Below are 18,419 nucleotides of genomic sequence, written 5' to 3'. Positions count from 1 at the left end.
TTAACCTATTTATGAGCGAATATAGCCAAAATGCTTGCCACGTGCCGTATCGTGATCATGACACCTGCTCCTAAAACCATCAGGCTTCTGATTCAGATAAATACGATGAAACTTGCCGCTTTCGTGCGAGTCTGTAAATAGCAACAATTTTAAATGTATTGTCTTGCTAGTCCACGTCTCAATACTGCCGATAGGCAGAATGTTTTCTTATAGCAACTTCGAGTCGTTGCTCTCTCCTGTTATCGACGTCAGTTTGTCAAAAATAGTAGGTGCATGTAACAAAATAACCGGTAGAATCAGGATTATCAAGTTGTACTTAATTAATTTCGTGATTGGCCAAATGCTTTTAACTTAATCAAAGTTATGTCTAATCCAAACTTTGGAGATTAATTTGGTAACAATAACAATTCTACAGGCTTCGGATTAGTATTAAATTCTTATCAAGGTGCGTGAAAGCAGGCTTAGTATTATAATTTTAATTAGTTGGAACCACTTCATCATCATCATCATGTCAGCCGAAAGACGTCCACTGGTGGACACAGGCCTCCCCCAAGGCTCTTGGAACCACTTATTAAAATGAAATTAAAAAAATAGGTAGAGTTTGCTAACCACAAAAATAAAAAAATATATTGTTGTACATACTTAGAAGGAGCAGGCAATTTCTTCTATACCTAAACTAATTTTTTACCCAAGTAATTTTGTCAGTTCAAGTAACTTTTATCTTCGTGGCTGTTTTTTTAAATATCGTGAACTAAAATGAGAAAACAAACTTCGATAAAATTGTGCTTAATTTTTTTTTCAACGTTTCAAATCGTCCGCTGCACTAAGTGCTCGTACAGATTTAATTTTGAGATTGAAAAATATACCTTTAGCTGCCGGCTTACAGCATTATGACTACAATAGCGATAGCACCTTAAGCTCTACATTGTTAATAGAAACATCGGGGGCTGAAGCTTCTTTATTATCCATTGAAGTCAGCTGTATAATTGATTTTCTACGTCGCCGACCCCCTTTCCCATTTTCTCCCGAAGGTAAAGATGATATCGTAGACGCGTACTCAAGCTCAGTATTTACGAAACGATTTCTATTAAGTACTCTTAAAAAAAGTAGACAAAGTAAAACAAACGAATGTGTCATTAAATTTATTTTATAGATTTTACAGTTACTTATTCTTAATCGCTTTGTTTTTCTGTTTAAAAAAGATTTTTGTATGTGTTTAACGTAATCGTGCAACAACTTATAAATATTACTTTGTTAATTAAAGAGCTTAGAGGCTTTGCCATTTATAATCCACAATTATTAAATCTATTTATTATTAACAGTGATTCAATAGGCTTGAACTGTACATTTTTTGTATTAGATACACGTTTAAGTAAATATTTAAACCTACAATATAACATTGAGATATACTGTGAATATCCTCTTACGCTATATCATTTCGCCTAAAATTAACGTTAGTTAAATACAATAAAATTATTTACAGCTTGATTAAGTAGATCACCAAAACGATTGCTTAATCCGTGGCAAAGGTTGTGAAGAATTCATGTTGCTCCAACGATTTAATTTCTTTAAACGGTTAATTTTAAAGAAATGAAGTCACTTAAATAATTAGGTTTTCTTTTTAATTCACACACTGTAGCTGTACTCTTACTTGTGTATTATAGGTTTAGTTTCTCGTTTCTCGTCATGTGTAGGTATGAACCGTTAAAACACATTGACTTAGCAAGATTTATAGTAGGACAGTCTTATTTGTATTCAAACCATACATAAAAATAGTAATGTAACCGACTGATAGACACCACTTAGCTTACCACAGGAGGTGCTAGAAAACTGGAACTATAAACTCAGGTTGTGAATCTTAGGTAAACTGATGAGGAATATTTAGAAATTCTCTATATATGGGGTCACTGGGGACACGGGGTCTTATTCGTTATTTATAAGCTGACCCGATGAACTTTGTACCGCCATGTAATGTAACTTATTAGCAATCGTATGAGGGGTGTGTTTTTCAAAGTCGCGACGTGTAAGCACAATATACGTTTCAAAGTTTTCACCAATAGCTGCAATAGGCGACTTCAATTATTGTTGGAGTCGGACGGCCGAATTCACCATCAAGTTTGATCATTGCAAACGCTTGAAGATTCACAGCAAGTATTCCTTCAAATTTACTTCATTAGAAATATAGAGAACCGACTGAATTAACGTCAAACGACCAATACAGGGTTATAAATATAAATTCTTTAAGATCTGCGGTAATTGTTTTATGAATATCGTGGATTGGTTTGGTCGTTCAAAACTGCTTTAGATCGCATGTAGAATGATGAACACACAGGCGTGATCAGAATGGATAAACGACTTGACAAACGAACTGAACACACAAACGATAATTCGATGTTCTAACAAAAGGATGAAGTCGCAATTGCGGTTATTAGCAAAAACCGCGATATTGTGCCTTCACATCCCGTCACTGAACAACTGCAACGAAACGAAATACACAAATTAATTCACGTTTTCCTAATAATTTAACAGTATATTTTTCTTTGCATGATCAATTCATTAAAAAACTGAATACTGATGCAAAGAAATTGCTGCGCACATCTCTGCAGAGCTAACGAAATACCTAGGCAGTAAAAGAACCGTCGGCCTGAATCAATGGTCAAAAGACAAAGCCATTTATCAGCATTACCAGAACCAATATACAACGCCAAGTTTTTTCTTGCATTTTTCCCTAAAAAAGTAATTTAGTTTACAAAATATATCCGAAAAAATCATTCTGTACAATTTATATGAGAAAGACGATTTTTTTTTCATACGAGAATTTTTAGAACAAACACGAATCCAACGAGTCATGGATCAAATCAGTCCTGAGTCCTGTAACTAACACGACTGATTTTATAACAAGGATCACTTTTTTTTAAGAGCTGCTAGAGCAATCTTCAAGAGATTATTTTTCGATCGAGTCATTTTTTTACGCTTCAACTAGAATCATAAATCACAGCGAATGAGCAAAAAACATGGTGTAGCACAGACAGTAATTGAAAATTAAGTAATTGTCTTTGGATTGTTTTTCGCATGCACCTAGTTGAAGTCTTACACAAGTACTAAAATAACTTTCTCCATAAAATATCTTGCACCTTCGGATTCTTATAGCCAATAAGCGGGGACTTTGGTGTTGACGTGAAGTGAAACTTTACAGTTGTTAGTAAATTGGCATATTTTTAAAGTTGTACATAACACGTTTGGATTTTTGTACAATTAATCTTGAACTCCCAGTAGCCTCCATCATACAACAACTATGGAGTTAAATAAAGTGTCATTAAAAGAAAAAATCGAAGGAAAACTGTTGAACTCGTGATTATAAATGGCTATTATTTGACGCATATTGTGCATTGTGTGAAAAACATATGTCTGTAAGTAGTTTTGGAGTAGGTTTCATGCTGATTTAATTTGTACTGAAAACGACAGCAATGTTATTTTACAAATAATTTTACAAATAAATTAAACTTATTTTGAAATTACTTTACAATAAACTGCATTAAAAAGTAAATATATATATGTAATCATGGGTACAAAGTATGAAAATTAAATGTGATATTTTTTATCAGTATGCAGAAACTCTCTGAGCATCTAAATTAATTCAAATAACAATGTGAAAATTTAGAAACAGCGTAAGCAATAAAATTTAATGCTACAAATATTGAAACCATACCCTTCAGCATATTAATGTTCTACTAATTAAGAGTTCGGCAAACTCCGATTGTATGGAACTTTGTTCACCCTTTCGGCACTGTTTCCACGAGACTATGTTCTCGTTTTAGAATATTATATACTTACAACTTTTAACGAACTGTGCACTACTTTCAGGAATATTTACAAAGTACTTCTGTATTATTAGGTCTTAATTAGGGAGAATTCAAGTGGCAAATATGACTAAAATCGTAATGTACGCCAAAGATAGACTGTTCCAGAAAAGGGTCCCCTTGTTCCACGTATCATGGTGTACTGCTGCCTGATTTTCACCTGTCGAAAAAAAATACAGTCCGGCTTAGAAGACCTATCGTCGATGATACTGCAATGATCAAAAAATGGCTAATGCCGCGTAATCAACAATGTAATTTTTTTATAAGAGCGTTAAAATTATTAGTAGATTATTGTCGTGGCCTGGAAGTAGGCAATTGCTGGCTGAGTACGAGAATTAAACGGACGAGCTTGCGAGTCCGTTTAACTAATTAATACGAAGCCAGTAATTGCTATTTCAGCCGAGACAATATAAAGCTTTTCTAAAAAATGGTGAACCTTTTCTCAACAAAATATATTATGACATATAATTTTATTCCAAAATTTTTTCATGCTTTCCTGCCTTTTTTTCATTAAAAAAAAAACAGCAGGTGTATATTTCTACACCACACCACAAGCTGGTTCAGATCCAATAAAAAAAGTCTGGAGTTCCAACAAAATAACTGATAGCAGCCATTTGTGTTGGCTGTATACGTTTGTGTTGGCGTTATGAGAAAAATATATTTGTGTTTATAATATACCAGCCGAGAAATCTCAAATTTGTAATTTTTGTTGGGTACGCGGCATTAGCCAATACTTTTACGTTTAGTCGTGTCATCGAGACAGTTTACACAAAATCATTCATCATTGCAATCTGGGCCTTTGTATGTGGGCTATTATAACGACAGAATTGCAACGACAACACTCAAAAGTGGGGCTTAATCACGACTAAAATTATGACTACATGAACGTTTTCGGAATGAATATTAACTATGGATTTAATAATTAGAGATAATGGAGTTTTACTGATAACTACTGAGCGCTGAGAGCAAAAATAAAATGCTAGCCTGCGGCTTATCAAATACAATAGCACAAATAGTTTGTTCGATTTTGTATGTTAAAGATAAAATAAATATGAATGTCTTACCAATCAAGACATGTACGTTGATGATTACTTGCGAATGGTTCTGCAAGTGACACGTGTAAGTGCCGCTGTCATTTTGCGATGCCGATGCTACGCTGATAGTGGCACTAAAAATGTATGACTCGTTTTATATTGTGGTCACAACTTTACACATCAGTGTAAATATCGGACCACACACTATTATAGTGATATCTGATATCCTCTATAATAGAGATGTTTTAGTGTAAGAAAAGAGATTATTTAATTTGTGTAGGTTTTCTATTTTACTGAACTACATATTTTCCAGTAACTTTCAATGAAAACGAATAACCATAAAAAAAATCTTACCTCATATTTCGCCACGAGATATTTTCGAAAAATTCCTTTCCCTGCTTTTTCCATACCATCCCGTAAATGTTATTCACCACAGGTGGGACGGTCGACGTTATTATTGGCGCCAACGTTGTTTTCAATTCCGGTGCATTTTTAGTTGTAGTACTAACACTAACAGTTGAAGTTATCGTTGTGGTTTCAACGCTCCAACTTTTGTTCATTACCAAATCTATTCTATTAAATACTGTACTCATTTTAGTTGTTAATTGTGTTGTGGTGGTTGAAGGCGTTGTGGTGGGAGCGGGCGTCGTTATAGGCGCCTTGGTGGGTAGTGATGCTACATATTCATCTGATATGACGCAGGATAGTTTAATTGAACTTCCTGCTTTGTAAAATCTGTCCTTGAGTTCGTGAGTCTGATCTCCGTTTATGGTTAGAACTGGAGCTGAAACAGGATAGATAGGTAAATAAATCGAAGCTCGTCATTTTTATGAAATTAAATTGCAAAATTCATAATAATATGTAGTTGTTGTAAAATTTTACAAGCCGATTTTCACCTACATCTACGGTCGAATTAAAATTAGGTGAGGATTATGTAGACTAGATGACATTGTAGGTACAGTCAGCAAAAAGTACAATAAACATTTTTTTTTTTCAAAAACTCACTAGGGAATCGTACTTCAAAACAAAACAACTGAATCCAAGATTATCCGTCTGTTTGTCAGTAATTACGTCTATCAAGTTTTGACATTCGCAAGTTTGTCAAAACCAAAAGGTCTGCATCTTTTAGATGAGATGTAAACAAACATACAAGTACCATTTTGTAATAATTGTTTTATTTACATGGTCTGGATCTGCTTTAAACTTATTTTTAATTTTGTTTTGGGGACACTTTGTATTTTTAACTAAATGATGCTGCTATAAAGTTTCAAATATCAATCAATTAATTAGTGTTCGTAATGAAAGGATACCCCGATGAAGCTGTTTAGTAAAAAGACGCTGGGCAAAAAGCAATGCCAAAGAAAGTAGCCCGTAGGCAGATTTAATTATATTTTGTAAAAAATCCATGGCGACCTCACTTCTTGTTTGCCCGCCCATAGCGGCTTTCTTTAAGTTATCAGATTTCGGATACTTACGTAGTACTGTTAAATTAGCTAATATTGCTTTAGGTGGGTGTGTTGATATTTGGCACATGTATAGTCCGGCGTCGCTGCGTTTGACTGGGTTCATACTAAGTCTCCAATTATTAGGGTATTGGTACTTGACAGCTATCCGGTTGTCGCCGGCGTACGGCGCCGGGCCAACCGTCAACAGCTGTGCTGAGTCCGTCGTCCGACGCAGCCACATTACCTGGATAAACATACCGTCAATTAGTATCAAAATCGATAGTGTAATTATGTTTACAGATAGGACTGGTCCTGTGATCCTGAATATTATAAATGCGAAAGTTTTTGAGGATGTGTGTGTGTGTGTGTGTGTGTGTGTGTGTGTGTGTGTGTGTGTGTGTGCTGTACGCAGCATAAGTAGTGTTTGGACTAAACCCCGTTATCTAACGCTCTGTTTGGGGGCAAGTGATGGGGCACTTTTGATAATCTGAATCGATAAAAAATTAAGTTGATTTACTCACTCACTAACATATCAAAAGATCTGATTCATATTCAACAGAGCTCTGCTATAGTGATTTTTTAAATTATTATGAGATAAAAGTTTTTTTTTATTTATTATTGTGTTTCGTGACAAATTAACAATATTTTTTCCAAATCAAACTACGTCGCCTGCTTATAAAAATCCATTTTAAAAATAGGTACTATGAAAAATTGTCAAAAGAAATATTTATGTCAAAGAAACCTATAGATAAAAAAAATAGAAGACATGAAAAATGTTTTTTGATTTTAAAGAGAAAATACTACTTATTTCTTCTCAAAAGAAGAATTTTATTTTGACAAATAGCACTTTATAAGTAAATAATGAATAAACTAATTATGTGAAGCAACATCACTATTTTAGCTTGCCCCCAAACTGAGCGTAGATAACGGGGTTTAGTTCGGACAGGTCATCGCAAAACAATCGAAACACGGTAATAGAACAAGATTAATAGCCGTATTATATACAGTATTATTTAATTATATTTTGAAATTAAATTTATAACGGTAACCCAAAATTGACCATGCTTAAAAAGTATTTTCATTAAAATTATTAACCTTTTTCAATTTCACTATGTTTAAAACATTTAGAAATAACCATTAGCAAATAATTTACGAATTCCAATTTTATTGTTACAAAACGGTTCAGGGATGCCAATTTGACAAAACTATGTCAGACAGGCAACTAAAAAAAAGGTCACATGTTAAATTACGATAACATCTGCTTTAGATAATTATAATTTTAGGTACTACATATTAGGACTCTATTGAATCTTGTTCTATTTCCAATCAGTAAGTAATTCTGTTTTTGCGATGACCTGTCCGAGCTATGGTATTATTTGACGTAGTCATTCTATATTCTCTTTGACAGTTGACACCCAAGACTACTATGTGGCCGCTGTTTACAAAATTATACGGTAGTGGTTTCTAAACGCGCCGCGTTGCGACTGTTACGTAGTTAACAAAGTAATCTGGACAAGTATTTTTAATCTATAAACTTTAAAATGCTGAAATACCCCTGACTAAGCTAAGAAATACTGCAAGGATTTTTTTCTCATGTAAAAAAAAACTTCATCGAAATCGGTCCATCCGTTTGAGAGCTATGAAGCCACAGACAGTCAGACAGACACTGGCACAGGCTTATACCACCCTTCTTTTTGTGTTGGGGGTTATAAATAAAGAAAAGGCGTTAATTTGCGGATGTCTACATAGTTTATTTATAACTGAGCAACTCGGTAGCGGAGTAGCAAAATTGTTTAACATTTATTTCAGATTTGGTGATCGCAACGGATTGTGCTAATACTGCTCAAGTAATTGCTTGAACTGCTGTAGACGGGACTCCAAACTTCCGTTTATTAGGTAGAGATCCTCGCAGCACATGCAGCCATCACATGGACACTAAAGTTTTAATTTGAATGTTTAGAAACGACCGAGTTTGTGAATTTAGACAAGTTAAACCTAAGCGTATTTGACTTAAAGTGTGAGGCAGTTATTTAAACTTATTTAACCATCGCAAATCATTTTCTATTTTATTTATTTCTTGCTATTTAGAACATAATATACGAGATAGTTTTATAAAAATTGAACTTCTCAATCGGGTATTCGTTCAAGCTTGGAAAAAATGGAAACATGTCGTGTCGAGCAAAATTACTTTGACTACCTATATAATGAACAGACTTGAGTGACCCGTGTGTAGGTAGCTATGTAATTGAATGTCTCAGGGTTGTTTTGTCTATGCAGTTCATGAAACTGACCACGGTACAGATAAAACAAATAGGAAGTTCCTAGCTCCCAAATATTATTAGTAAAATAGTAACTAACTCTGTTACCAAAACTCACATTTGAAGTTTCTATCAAGTTATCAAGGCTGGCCTGCATTTTTGTGTGAAGATATCAGTATTATAGAATTGAATCGGTAGCCCAATACCCTGGATTAACCTCTGCCGCCTTTTACACTACTGAATGGTTATCTGTTAGCTGGAAAGATCCGAGTTGATGAAAATAGGCACAACTAATACACATATTGTAAACTTACAGTTTTATCCTTCAACATCCCAACTCGGCAATTCAAAAGGGCTTCGGCCCCTACATGGGCCGTCACTTGCATCGCACCCTCAGGATCCCCGACGTCACCTTCGAAGTACGGTCCCCAGTGATGCTCGTGGTGATGGTAGCCCTGGTACGACCCATAGTGGCGGGACTCTTCTAATTTATCTGCCAAAGAAAATATAAATAAGTCCAGAGGGTCTACTTCCAAAAAAATACGTTCAGAGGGTCTACGTCCAAAAAAATAAGTCCAGAGGGTCTACTTACAAAATTATATGTGTGAAAATGGCGATCCCAGGTGGATCAACAAACATTTGACAAATACCTAAACAAAAAGTTGCTAAAGCACAAAGGCGCTTTAAATATCCCTAAAAAGTCAGTTTTCTATAAATTGACGTGTGTAAGGTTACGTCAACGTTTGTCTAAGATTATTGGTAGCACGACAGTTTTCTAAAAGTAACGAGTGGGGAACATGTGCCTGGTTGTCTAAGTTATTTCTTATACGGAAAGTGTTTTTTAAACGATGCATGCTTTCGATCAAAAATTTTTTTGTGAAATGATAGCAGTTACCTATACTATGAAAATACCTCTCGAAAATAGAGATTTTTTTACAAATTTTGTATTATGAGTCAAGTAATATTTTTTTTTTCAAATATGTATGGTGTAGCGTCTCATAATTATTAGCTACTTTTTACTGATAATGTCCGGCTCAAATCAGGCTCGGGACACTAGCAAGACTATGGGTCAAGCCGCTCCATTGATCTTAAACGCGTAAAGTGCAGGTGGTAGGACCTTGTGCAAGGTCCGCCCGGATTGCTACCACCATCTTGCTCGCTAATCCTGCCGTGAAGCAGCAGTGCTTGCACTGTTGTGTTTCGGCGTGGAGAGTAAGACAGCCGGTGAAATAACTGGCACTTGAGGTATCCCATCTTAGGCCTCTAGGTTGGCAACGCATCTGCAATACCCCTGGTGTTGCAGATGTTTATGGGCGGTGGTGATCTCTTACCATCAGGAGACCCACTTGCTCGTTTGCCATCCAGTCAAATAAAAAAATAAAAATAAAAGTTCAATCATTTGACCAAGGGGTAGGTACCGCTTATGATACGGACATGAACTTTACGCTTCAATGTTTAACAGAATGTCCGGAATAATGATGTAGGAACTTTAGGAGATAAAAAGTAATGCACTGAACAATAAGAAATAGTTTAAACACGTAATGTCTTAGGTAGTAGTCAAATGTGTGAACTTCAAGGGGCACGGCAGTGCCTCCGCTAAGTCGAGCGCAAGGCAAAAACTGCCGTACCAATATATTTTCTGGAACCACTTCGACGTATTTTCACGCCAATATCTTGCAGCATTGGGGTACAAGTTTTAATTTTTAATAAATGTACCCTGTACAGTTGGCCTAAATGCAGCTTTTACAATATTATACTCATAAGTGCTAAGGTTTGTATTTGCGTAGCAAAAAAAAATTATACCTTCTTCAGTAATCTTGACAACATTATCTGCAATGCACAGCTTAAATCATTGGAGATAAAAAAAAAACTAAAACATATTTATTGGGTGTGGGTCGAAGATGCGCATTAAAAATTAATCTTTTATAATTCCCACGATATAGGCTTTACATTTTGGAATCAAAGTAACTTTCTTTCCGTAGCTATTTGAAATCTCACGTTTATTTAAGTTATTTAATAGCTCAAACGATTATATTGCCACGGGATAATTATTATAAAGTCGAGTTTCATTATACTTACTCAAAGAACTAGAGCGGTGTAATTGAATAGTATCGATTTCTTTATTACAATTTTTACTACCTACGCGTAGATAGTAAAATCTAGCTTAAAGTAAATAATGAAGGGAACTTCAAATACGTAATGTATTTCGAATGTTACGTAATTGCCTTTCATGTTTAGCTGTTCTTGCAGGTCGTGAGAACATCTCCATTGCAGCATCGAGTATCGATTACGATTAGTGACAAAGGCTAGGTTTAATTCAAACTAGGTCACAAACAAGTTATGAAGATTTATATATAAGAATGAGCTTGTAATTTTTCATTTATTATATTAATGAAACGTAGCGTAGCATATCGTAACGAGAAAAAACACGTGTTTTGTATGGATGTCGCTGCTATTCTGCCTGCCTATTAGAGTTCTAAAGATACGGGTTTATTTCAGACTGCCAGACTAACAGAGGAGAGAGGGTCCCGTTGGGTCTTGTGCCCTTTTAGTACGTAAAACTAAAAATGGTCTAAAAGAAATGTCACAGTAGCGTCAGATAAATTCTAAATAGAGGCGGCCACTCTGACTTTACATTCTATCAAGTTTGATAGAAAGCGAAATACATGTACATATGTAGCGTCATGGTAATCCGTGCTAGCTATGCCGACTGTACTGCTATCGTATAGTATTAACGTCATAGCTAATGTGACGTGGATCAGGGAGTCCAGGATCCCACATTATTTTACGAATCACGCATAGCGTGCTATTATATAATACAAATGAAACTTAACTCTTTGAAATGTAAACATTTTTGGGTCGGTCTATTCGGGATTAGTGCCTCATAGCTTGACCGACCGTAAGTATTTGTATAATTCGTTGAGCAAACGTATCTGCCAACAAAAGCTTAACAAGCTATCCTTAGTTGAATTTTATGCTTATTTTTAAATGGTTATTGTAGAAATAAAAACATATTATGTAAAAGACGATTCGTATTTTCAAAGGCCAAGTACAAATAGCAAAATAATTAATTTAGTGGAACGCCAGAGAGGACCTTTGGGACTTCGGAATCTTACGGTTTGAGGTGAGTGAAGTAATTCCTTAATGACAGTGGTCGAACTTTAAATGAGGGATGCCTGCCACGGAAGCGGCTTTTGGTTGGATTCAACGTATTTACCAATGGACTGAATAGTATATACAGTTAACAACACATAGCTTTTGATGATTTGTGTAATGGACAGTTAAGATCTCATTTTATTTTACGAATGTACTTTGGATCTATGAGTTGGTTACCGGTGTACAAAGAAGGCACTAACTACGAGTATGAAAATGTTTCTGACGCTCGCGATCGCAATCAAATGACAGTTTTTGTATGCGATATCTGTCATTTGATTGCGATCGCAAGCGCCAGACACGTTAGGCAATACGGCCTCCGCTCTTAATCAAGATGGTCTTGGGTAAATAAATATACGGAAATAAATCATTTAGAACACGTGTCTAATGTAATTTAGATTAATTTATCCTGCTCTTAACCAAGATGGTTTTGGGTAAATAAATACACATAAATAAATCTTCTAAAAAACGCGTCTAATGTAATTTAATTTATTTATTAATTTATCGTGAAACTTGAAATGTCAAAAGACTTCAACATTTCATTGTGTCACTATCCCTTTAAAAAGTTACAAACTTGTTATAGCAAATAGAACTTTTGTCTATGTTCAGTGAAGGCGAATGATGAAAGAAAAAGTAGATTGTTTAGTGACTATTATTGATTATTTAGAAATTCCAAGAAAAGCTCCAAAATGTTGCAATAATAATTCTTTGTTAGCTTAATGACTTAATTTAATAAGCTTATAAAGAGTAATACCCTTTCCTTTCATAACGCGCAATAAAAACCTTATCTACTTAACTTTTGTCGTAAACATAAAATTGTTGGTAAAGTCTAAGATCGTTACAGCTCTCAAAGATTAAAAAACCTGAAACTTTTTAAAAAGATGCGCTGAGCAAAAGATTTTGCAAGAATTTAAAACAAGCACAAATAAGTCAAAATACCACGCACAGGACTTATCACGCTAACACACACGAGTAATATTTACCTCGACGTTTCGGCAACATTACAGCGGCCGTGGTCTCAAGTAGATTACTCGTGTGTATTAGCGTGATAAGTCTTGTGCGTGGTATTTCGACTACGAGTGAAAATCACGAAAGTTTAAGACATTATAAGCACAAATAAGTTGGTATTCTATACCTAGTAAATCTATGAAAACTTATTTTTTTGCGTTGCTTGCTTGTATCATCAGCTGGATATGTGGTCTACCACCCTAAAGTTGATAATCGTTTGCATGACACAAAACAATTGATTCCTATAGCTTTTGTATGAAATTAAACTTCCATAAGTTTTTTAAATCTTCAATGGATTGCAGATTTGAGAATTTAATGTTTAATTTTTACTTAATACCTCCAGACATTCCAGATATGTACAAGAATTATCGACAGACGGCGGTTACGATTTGATCTTACAACGATCACTATCATTCTCAGAACATTCTTACTGAACTGTTATTTGAACTCATAATGTGACTGGAACATACGAAAACAAAAACTGAAAATAGAGGCTTAAGCCAGGACACCAAACCAAAAGATAAGCCAATAAAAAAAATGTCCCGAGAACACATTGAGAAATTTTACCGCTAGCACTACATATTGGGCTTCGATTACTCCTGATGGCTCGTGCTGAGGCACCGACTTCAGATTGGTAGAAAATTATTTTCATGGTTTTTTGTAGTCGGTTCAATTTTTTGTTTGAAATATTTTTTTTCACCCTTTTTAGTGTAAATAATCTAAGATACAATAGTTTTAGATGTCACCTGCTCATCCTGGGTTCAAACCCGGCTCGCACCTCTGAGTTTTTCGAAATTCATGGCGGAATTACATTTGAAATTTACCACAAGCTTTGCAGTGAAGGAAAACATCGTGAGTAAACCTGCACAAACCTGCGAAGCAATTCAATGGTGCGTGTGAAGTTCCCAATCCGCACTGCGTGGGAACTATGGCCTAAGCCCTCATGAGAGAAGGCCTGTGCCCAGCAACTGTGATGATGGTGACAATAGTTTAATGTCAACTGCTCATCACCTTTTACAAAAGATTGCTTTTTCCGATGCAGAGACATTAATTATTGAGGAGTCCTGGTGTTTCACCACCCATTCCATTTCACCATATGCATTACGAGGAGCATAAATTGCTTAGCAACTGTGTTAAATTAATTGAAATTCAACCCATGAAATACTTGTTATTGAGTAGTAACTCCGATGGTCAACTGTGGTCTTCATCATCAGTTCCACTTCACCAAATGATGATTTTCAAGAGCAAATGCACAAGTTACTACTAAATATATCAAAATTACCATAGGTGTCCCTACAACATTTGAAAAGTTCCCTCTATTTCCTTAGGATCCAATCATCAGATCCTGATTTGGTGGTTATGGGACCTAATTGAAAGCATTCCTAGACGAACGCAAAAAAAAATTAAATCGGTTCATAAATGACAGAGTTTTGAGGTAACAAACATTAAAAAAAAAACTGTTAGATATCAAAGTTTATGGTCATTAAGATGAAATAATAATCTTTTCACTAGAACAAGACTGAAGTAACACACACACGCTATCATGGCTGGGGCATTACTTTTCAACGATTTTACCACAATAATTTTATTTAAAACAAATAAAGCATCTGCTTAAAGCAACAAAAACGACTAAGCACGTAAAAAGATGAAACTCATGAGATAATGAAAGAGGAAAGTTTGAAACTAAAGTAATCGCTGATGTAGTGAAAAATGTAATCGAACCTGATAAAAAACGACTACTCAAAACTTACTATGCAACAAATGGTCGCTTCTGTCGGTGGGGCCCTCCCGTTTGATATTCTCCCGGAGCTGTTTGGTGATATTCCTGAATATTTCCCTGGATAGGGCGAGGCCGTCTCTCTCCTCGCTCCGTCGACTCCTGATGCCATTCGGTCGATTATCTTCCGGGAAACGCAGCGGTTCTGCACAACGTTTTTTAATAATCATAAAACATAACTATAACGATATTTTGACTGTGAAGTTGATTTTGTGTCAATATCGTTTAAGAATAAGAAATAGAAAAATATTTTCGAATAGGTGCAATTTTTTTTTTGTCAATTTGTCGTCTTAAGAGCCTATGAACCCCAGCGTTTTTGCCGGCGGCTGCTCGGCGGAGCGTCGCCGCCAAAAACACTAGTTTGCATTGAGCCTAAAGCTACTTAAAAAAAAAAGGTTCTTTTATTAGACGTTCCCATATTTTATTTTTTGTTTAACTTGCCACGTTCGCTAGTTTGTATACGAGTAAGTAAGACATGGTTTCAAAATTTGCAAACCATGTTTCGAATAAAGGGTCAAAAACTATTTACTACCGGAGTTTTCAACGATTAAGGTGCATTTAAAGCACCTTGCTTGAGTAATGTACTTTCAGTTCCAATTATAAGAGGAGGATTAGTGTGACATATTAATAAGTGGACGTCATAATTATCCATTAATATCATTTGTTCGGCCCGCTATTTAATAGAGCAAAGAGCTCGCGAGAGCCAGACCTTTTTTAACTATGTTATACTCGTAAGAGCTGAACAATTATTTGTGAATATTTCTCAATACAGATAACTTCAGAACGATCCCTGAATATAAAGCATGAAAATTGTATAAAATGCCCCACTACCGAATCCTTAATACTTATTCGACTTCTATGTCAACTTAACATTGCCTGATACACAAAACCTACATTTTGCTATCTATTTATTGAGCACAATAAAAACCATACAGTACGAACCAGGGGTCGGACAAAAAGTGCGGATGACGTAAAAATGACGTAATCTTGCACACAAGATGATGTTTTTATTTAAACTTCCGAGTGACATGTAGTAACAAAGTAGCATTAATGAAGTAACAAAATAATCGTAAATAAATCAATGGAATTCAGTGAATAAAATAAATGCCATATTGTTTAATAAAGAGGTTGATAAAATTAAATGATGTGATAATTATTTATGAAAAACAAAAATACTATTTGAAATCACCTATAAGTGGTTTGACGTCATCGGCACTTTTTGTCCGACCCCCCCTGGTACGAACCAAAACGTCTTTATAAAGTTTAAATTCTCTAGAAATAAGGGGGGTAGAGATAAAAGCCGTGGTGGCCTAGTGGTTATCGCCTCTGAAGTAGAGAATCGTGAGTTCAAATCCCGGCTCGCACCACTGAGTTTTTCGAAATTCATGTGCGGAATTACATTTGAAATTTACCACGACCTTTACGGTGTAGGAAAACATCGTGAGGAAACCTGCACAAACCTGCGAAGCAATTCAATGGTGTGTGTGAAGTTCCCAATCCGCACTGGGCCCGCGTGAGAACTACAGCCCAAACCGTCTCATTCTGAGAGGAGGCCTGTGCCCAGCAGTGGGACGTATATAGGCTGGGATGATGAAGGGGGGTAGCAAATAAATAAGTTTGTATTTAGCATATCCAATTATTCGATGCAATGATAACTTTTTGGTTTCTCCACAGAAAAAGGAATACTGGTAAGTATTATTTTAGGAAGTAGAGTAAAGAAAAACGCTACCCTAAGGACTTACATTTTTTTATTGAAAATGCAAGTTCGCTCGTGAATTTCATTTTGCGTTTAATTAAAAATCTGAACATGAAAGTACCGTGAGACTCACTCATATTAAATGATATTGTAAATGTATATTTCTATGAGAGAGTTGTAACTTTATATAAAAAAGGTTGTTATTGTGAGAGAGCATCTAACAAGCTAATAGTCCACACATGGAAGTAAAGTTGGGGAGAAGCATGTTGGTAAATTAATATTTGTATCATAGAATTTAATTTTCATGTTAAGTGATCATTCCACATTTCATTACATCTATTTCACAATTTGTAGTTTGATTAGATTTGTATTTCGAACTAATGGATCCTGCATACTTTTTATATGTATACAAATGTTTATATGTAACATATAGGTTCTCTACAGGGGGCAATTTAATTTCAAGTAGAAGGTAGAGAGACATACTCATTATCAATATAGATTGAAAAGCTCCAACAGAATGCCCCTTCATGTACTCAATAGAACACAAGTTAAATTGTTTTCGAATTCAGCTTACAATAACAGAGGTTTAAGTTCTTGTTTTCAATTACCTGTTGAGATTAGTGGTGTTTTCGATTAAACTTTCGAAATCATGAACTTTTGTTTGCTTCTTGATAGTTTTCTTTGGTAAGTTGAAATTACTTAGAAGTTTTTTTAGTTAGCATTTGCTTCCCAGAAATCAGACAAGATTCTTGTTAAAAAGGTTGTGGTAGAATATAAGCGAGTAATAAGAACAAATGAAATAAAATCAATTTGCAGCAGGTTTTTACCTTCCTTTAAATCCCATTAATAAAAATGCGAAAGTTTGTAAGTATTTTTATTTGTTCGTTATTTGTTCTTCACGTCCAAACCGCCGAATTGATTTGGGTTGGGCTCGAAAAACTCATTTTCCCGAAACATACACTTTGTCTAAAAGTTCAATTTCCGCTAAATTTACACTCCCAAAAGGTACATTGTATCTTCTCAGAATGTGTACTATCTGAGAAAATGTATTATTTGAAAAGTGCACCTTCTGAGAAAATGCACTATTTGAGAAAGTGTACCTATTGGGAATTGCACTTTTAGAGACAGTGTACGCTCCGAGAAAGTGATCCTTCCGAAGAAGTGCATTTTTAGAAAAATTGTACATATGTTTCGGGAAAGTGAGTTTTTCGAGTCTAACCCATTTCAATGAATTTCGGTATACAGATAGATTGAGTCCCAGAGAAGGACATAGGATAGTTATTATCCCGGAAAATTACATAGTTTCCGCAAAATAGCAATAAACGAATTTCACGCGGACAAAATCGCGGGCAACAGCTAGTACGGAATAATTCATTAGGTCTTTTTTCTATTCACACCAAGTACAGCATAGTTTGGCCAGATCCAAGATCGAATTTTCAGACCACCTACCTAAATCAAAATTAATTAAGCTAAACAAAAAGCTACAAGGGCATAATTTCTTATGAATGCATCGACAATACAAATTAACTTAATGGTTACGTATAAAGAGATCACGATTAGGTACTTGTCTTATTATGGAAAAAGGCATATACCTAGTAATAGATAGTCATTCATAGTATAATTCATAGACAACAAGATTTTTGTATAATAATAACCCCGTTCGATTAATTTGGATTTTGATTTTAGGGAAAATCTTTTTTAAAATGATAAATTTGAATATTTCAACTGTTAAGTTCATTTCTGGGGTTGTAAGTATTAAAATGAGTTTTTCTGTATAGGAAACGCACAGACGCGAGGTTGCTACCGAATAGAGTTGGTTTCATAATAGACAAATAAGTTTTAAAGCTTTGTTTTGTTTACTTAGTCATTTTTAGGTAAAGTGGAATGTGGCATCGAGACAAACCAATCTGGTTACCGATGATATTATGTATATATCGGCGGCCGATCGTAAAACCCGCCAGATCACGAAATTCCTAGGCATATCGTGAAATGGGGCCATATACTGAGTGGGTTATGCTGAGTGGGGACCATTTTAGCGTCATGTATGTCTTTATTTGTTCTATGTTTGTTCCTATGTTTGTTTTTTATGGCGTTAAATAAATGTATTTTCTTTCTTTCTTTCTTATTTCATGAATTGGCTAAGGGACATCCGCCATATCGTTCAAAACTCACCGTTTAATGATTTGCC

At 35.1% G+C, this 18,419-nt stretch overlaps 1 protein-coding gene across 2 annotated transcripts in view; it reads right to left on the bottom strand.

The window, feature by feature from the left end:
• Positions 1-1,135: 1,135 nt before the first annotated feature.
• dpr18 (defective proboscis extension response 18) overlaps positions 1,136-18,419 on the bottom strand; it is a 37,389-nt gene continuing 20,105 nt past the window's right edge. The window contains exons 3-8 of one of the 2 annotated variants that reach the window (XM_074104045.1): positions 14,510-14,680; positions 8,912-9,090; positions 6,370-6,583; positions 5,249-5,678; positions 4,925-5,028; positions 1,136-4,020 (exon numbers count right to left, since the gene is read on the bottom strand). In XM_074104045.1, coding sequence (XP_073960146.1) covers positions 3,914-4,020; positions 4,925-5,028; positions 5,249-5,678; positions 6,370-6,583; positions 8,912-9,090; positions 14,510-14,680 — 1,205 coding nt within the window. In that variant the 3' untranslated portion in view covers positions 1,136-3,913. The remainder of the gene's footprint in view (positions 4,021-4,924; positions 5,029-5,248; positions 5,679-6,369; positions 6,584-8,911; positions 9,091-14,509; positions 14,681-18,419) is intronic. The other variant, XM_074104046.1, reaches the window with a different exon arrangement.

This window comes from Choristoneura fumiferana, chromosome 21 (assembly GCF_025370935.1).
Source record: "Choristoneura fumiferana chromosome 21, NRCan_CFum_1, whole genome shotgun sequence".
In the NCBI taxonomy this organism is placed as follows: Eukaryota; Metazoa; Arthropoda; class Insecta; order Lepidoptera; family Tortricidae; genus Choristoneura; species Choristoneura fumiferana.
This window is presented reverse-complemented; position numbering and strand designations above follow the sequence as displayed.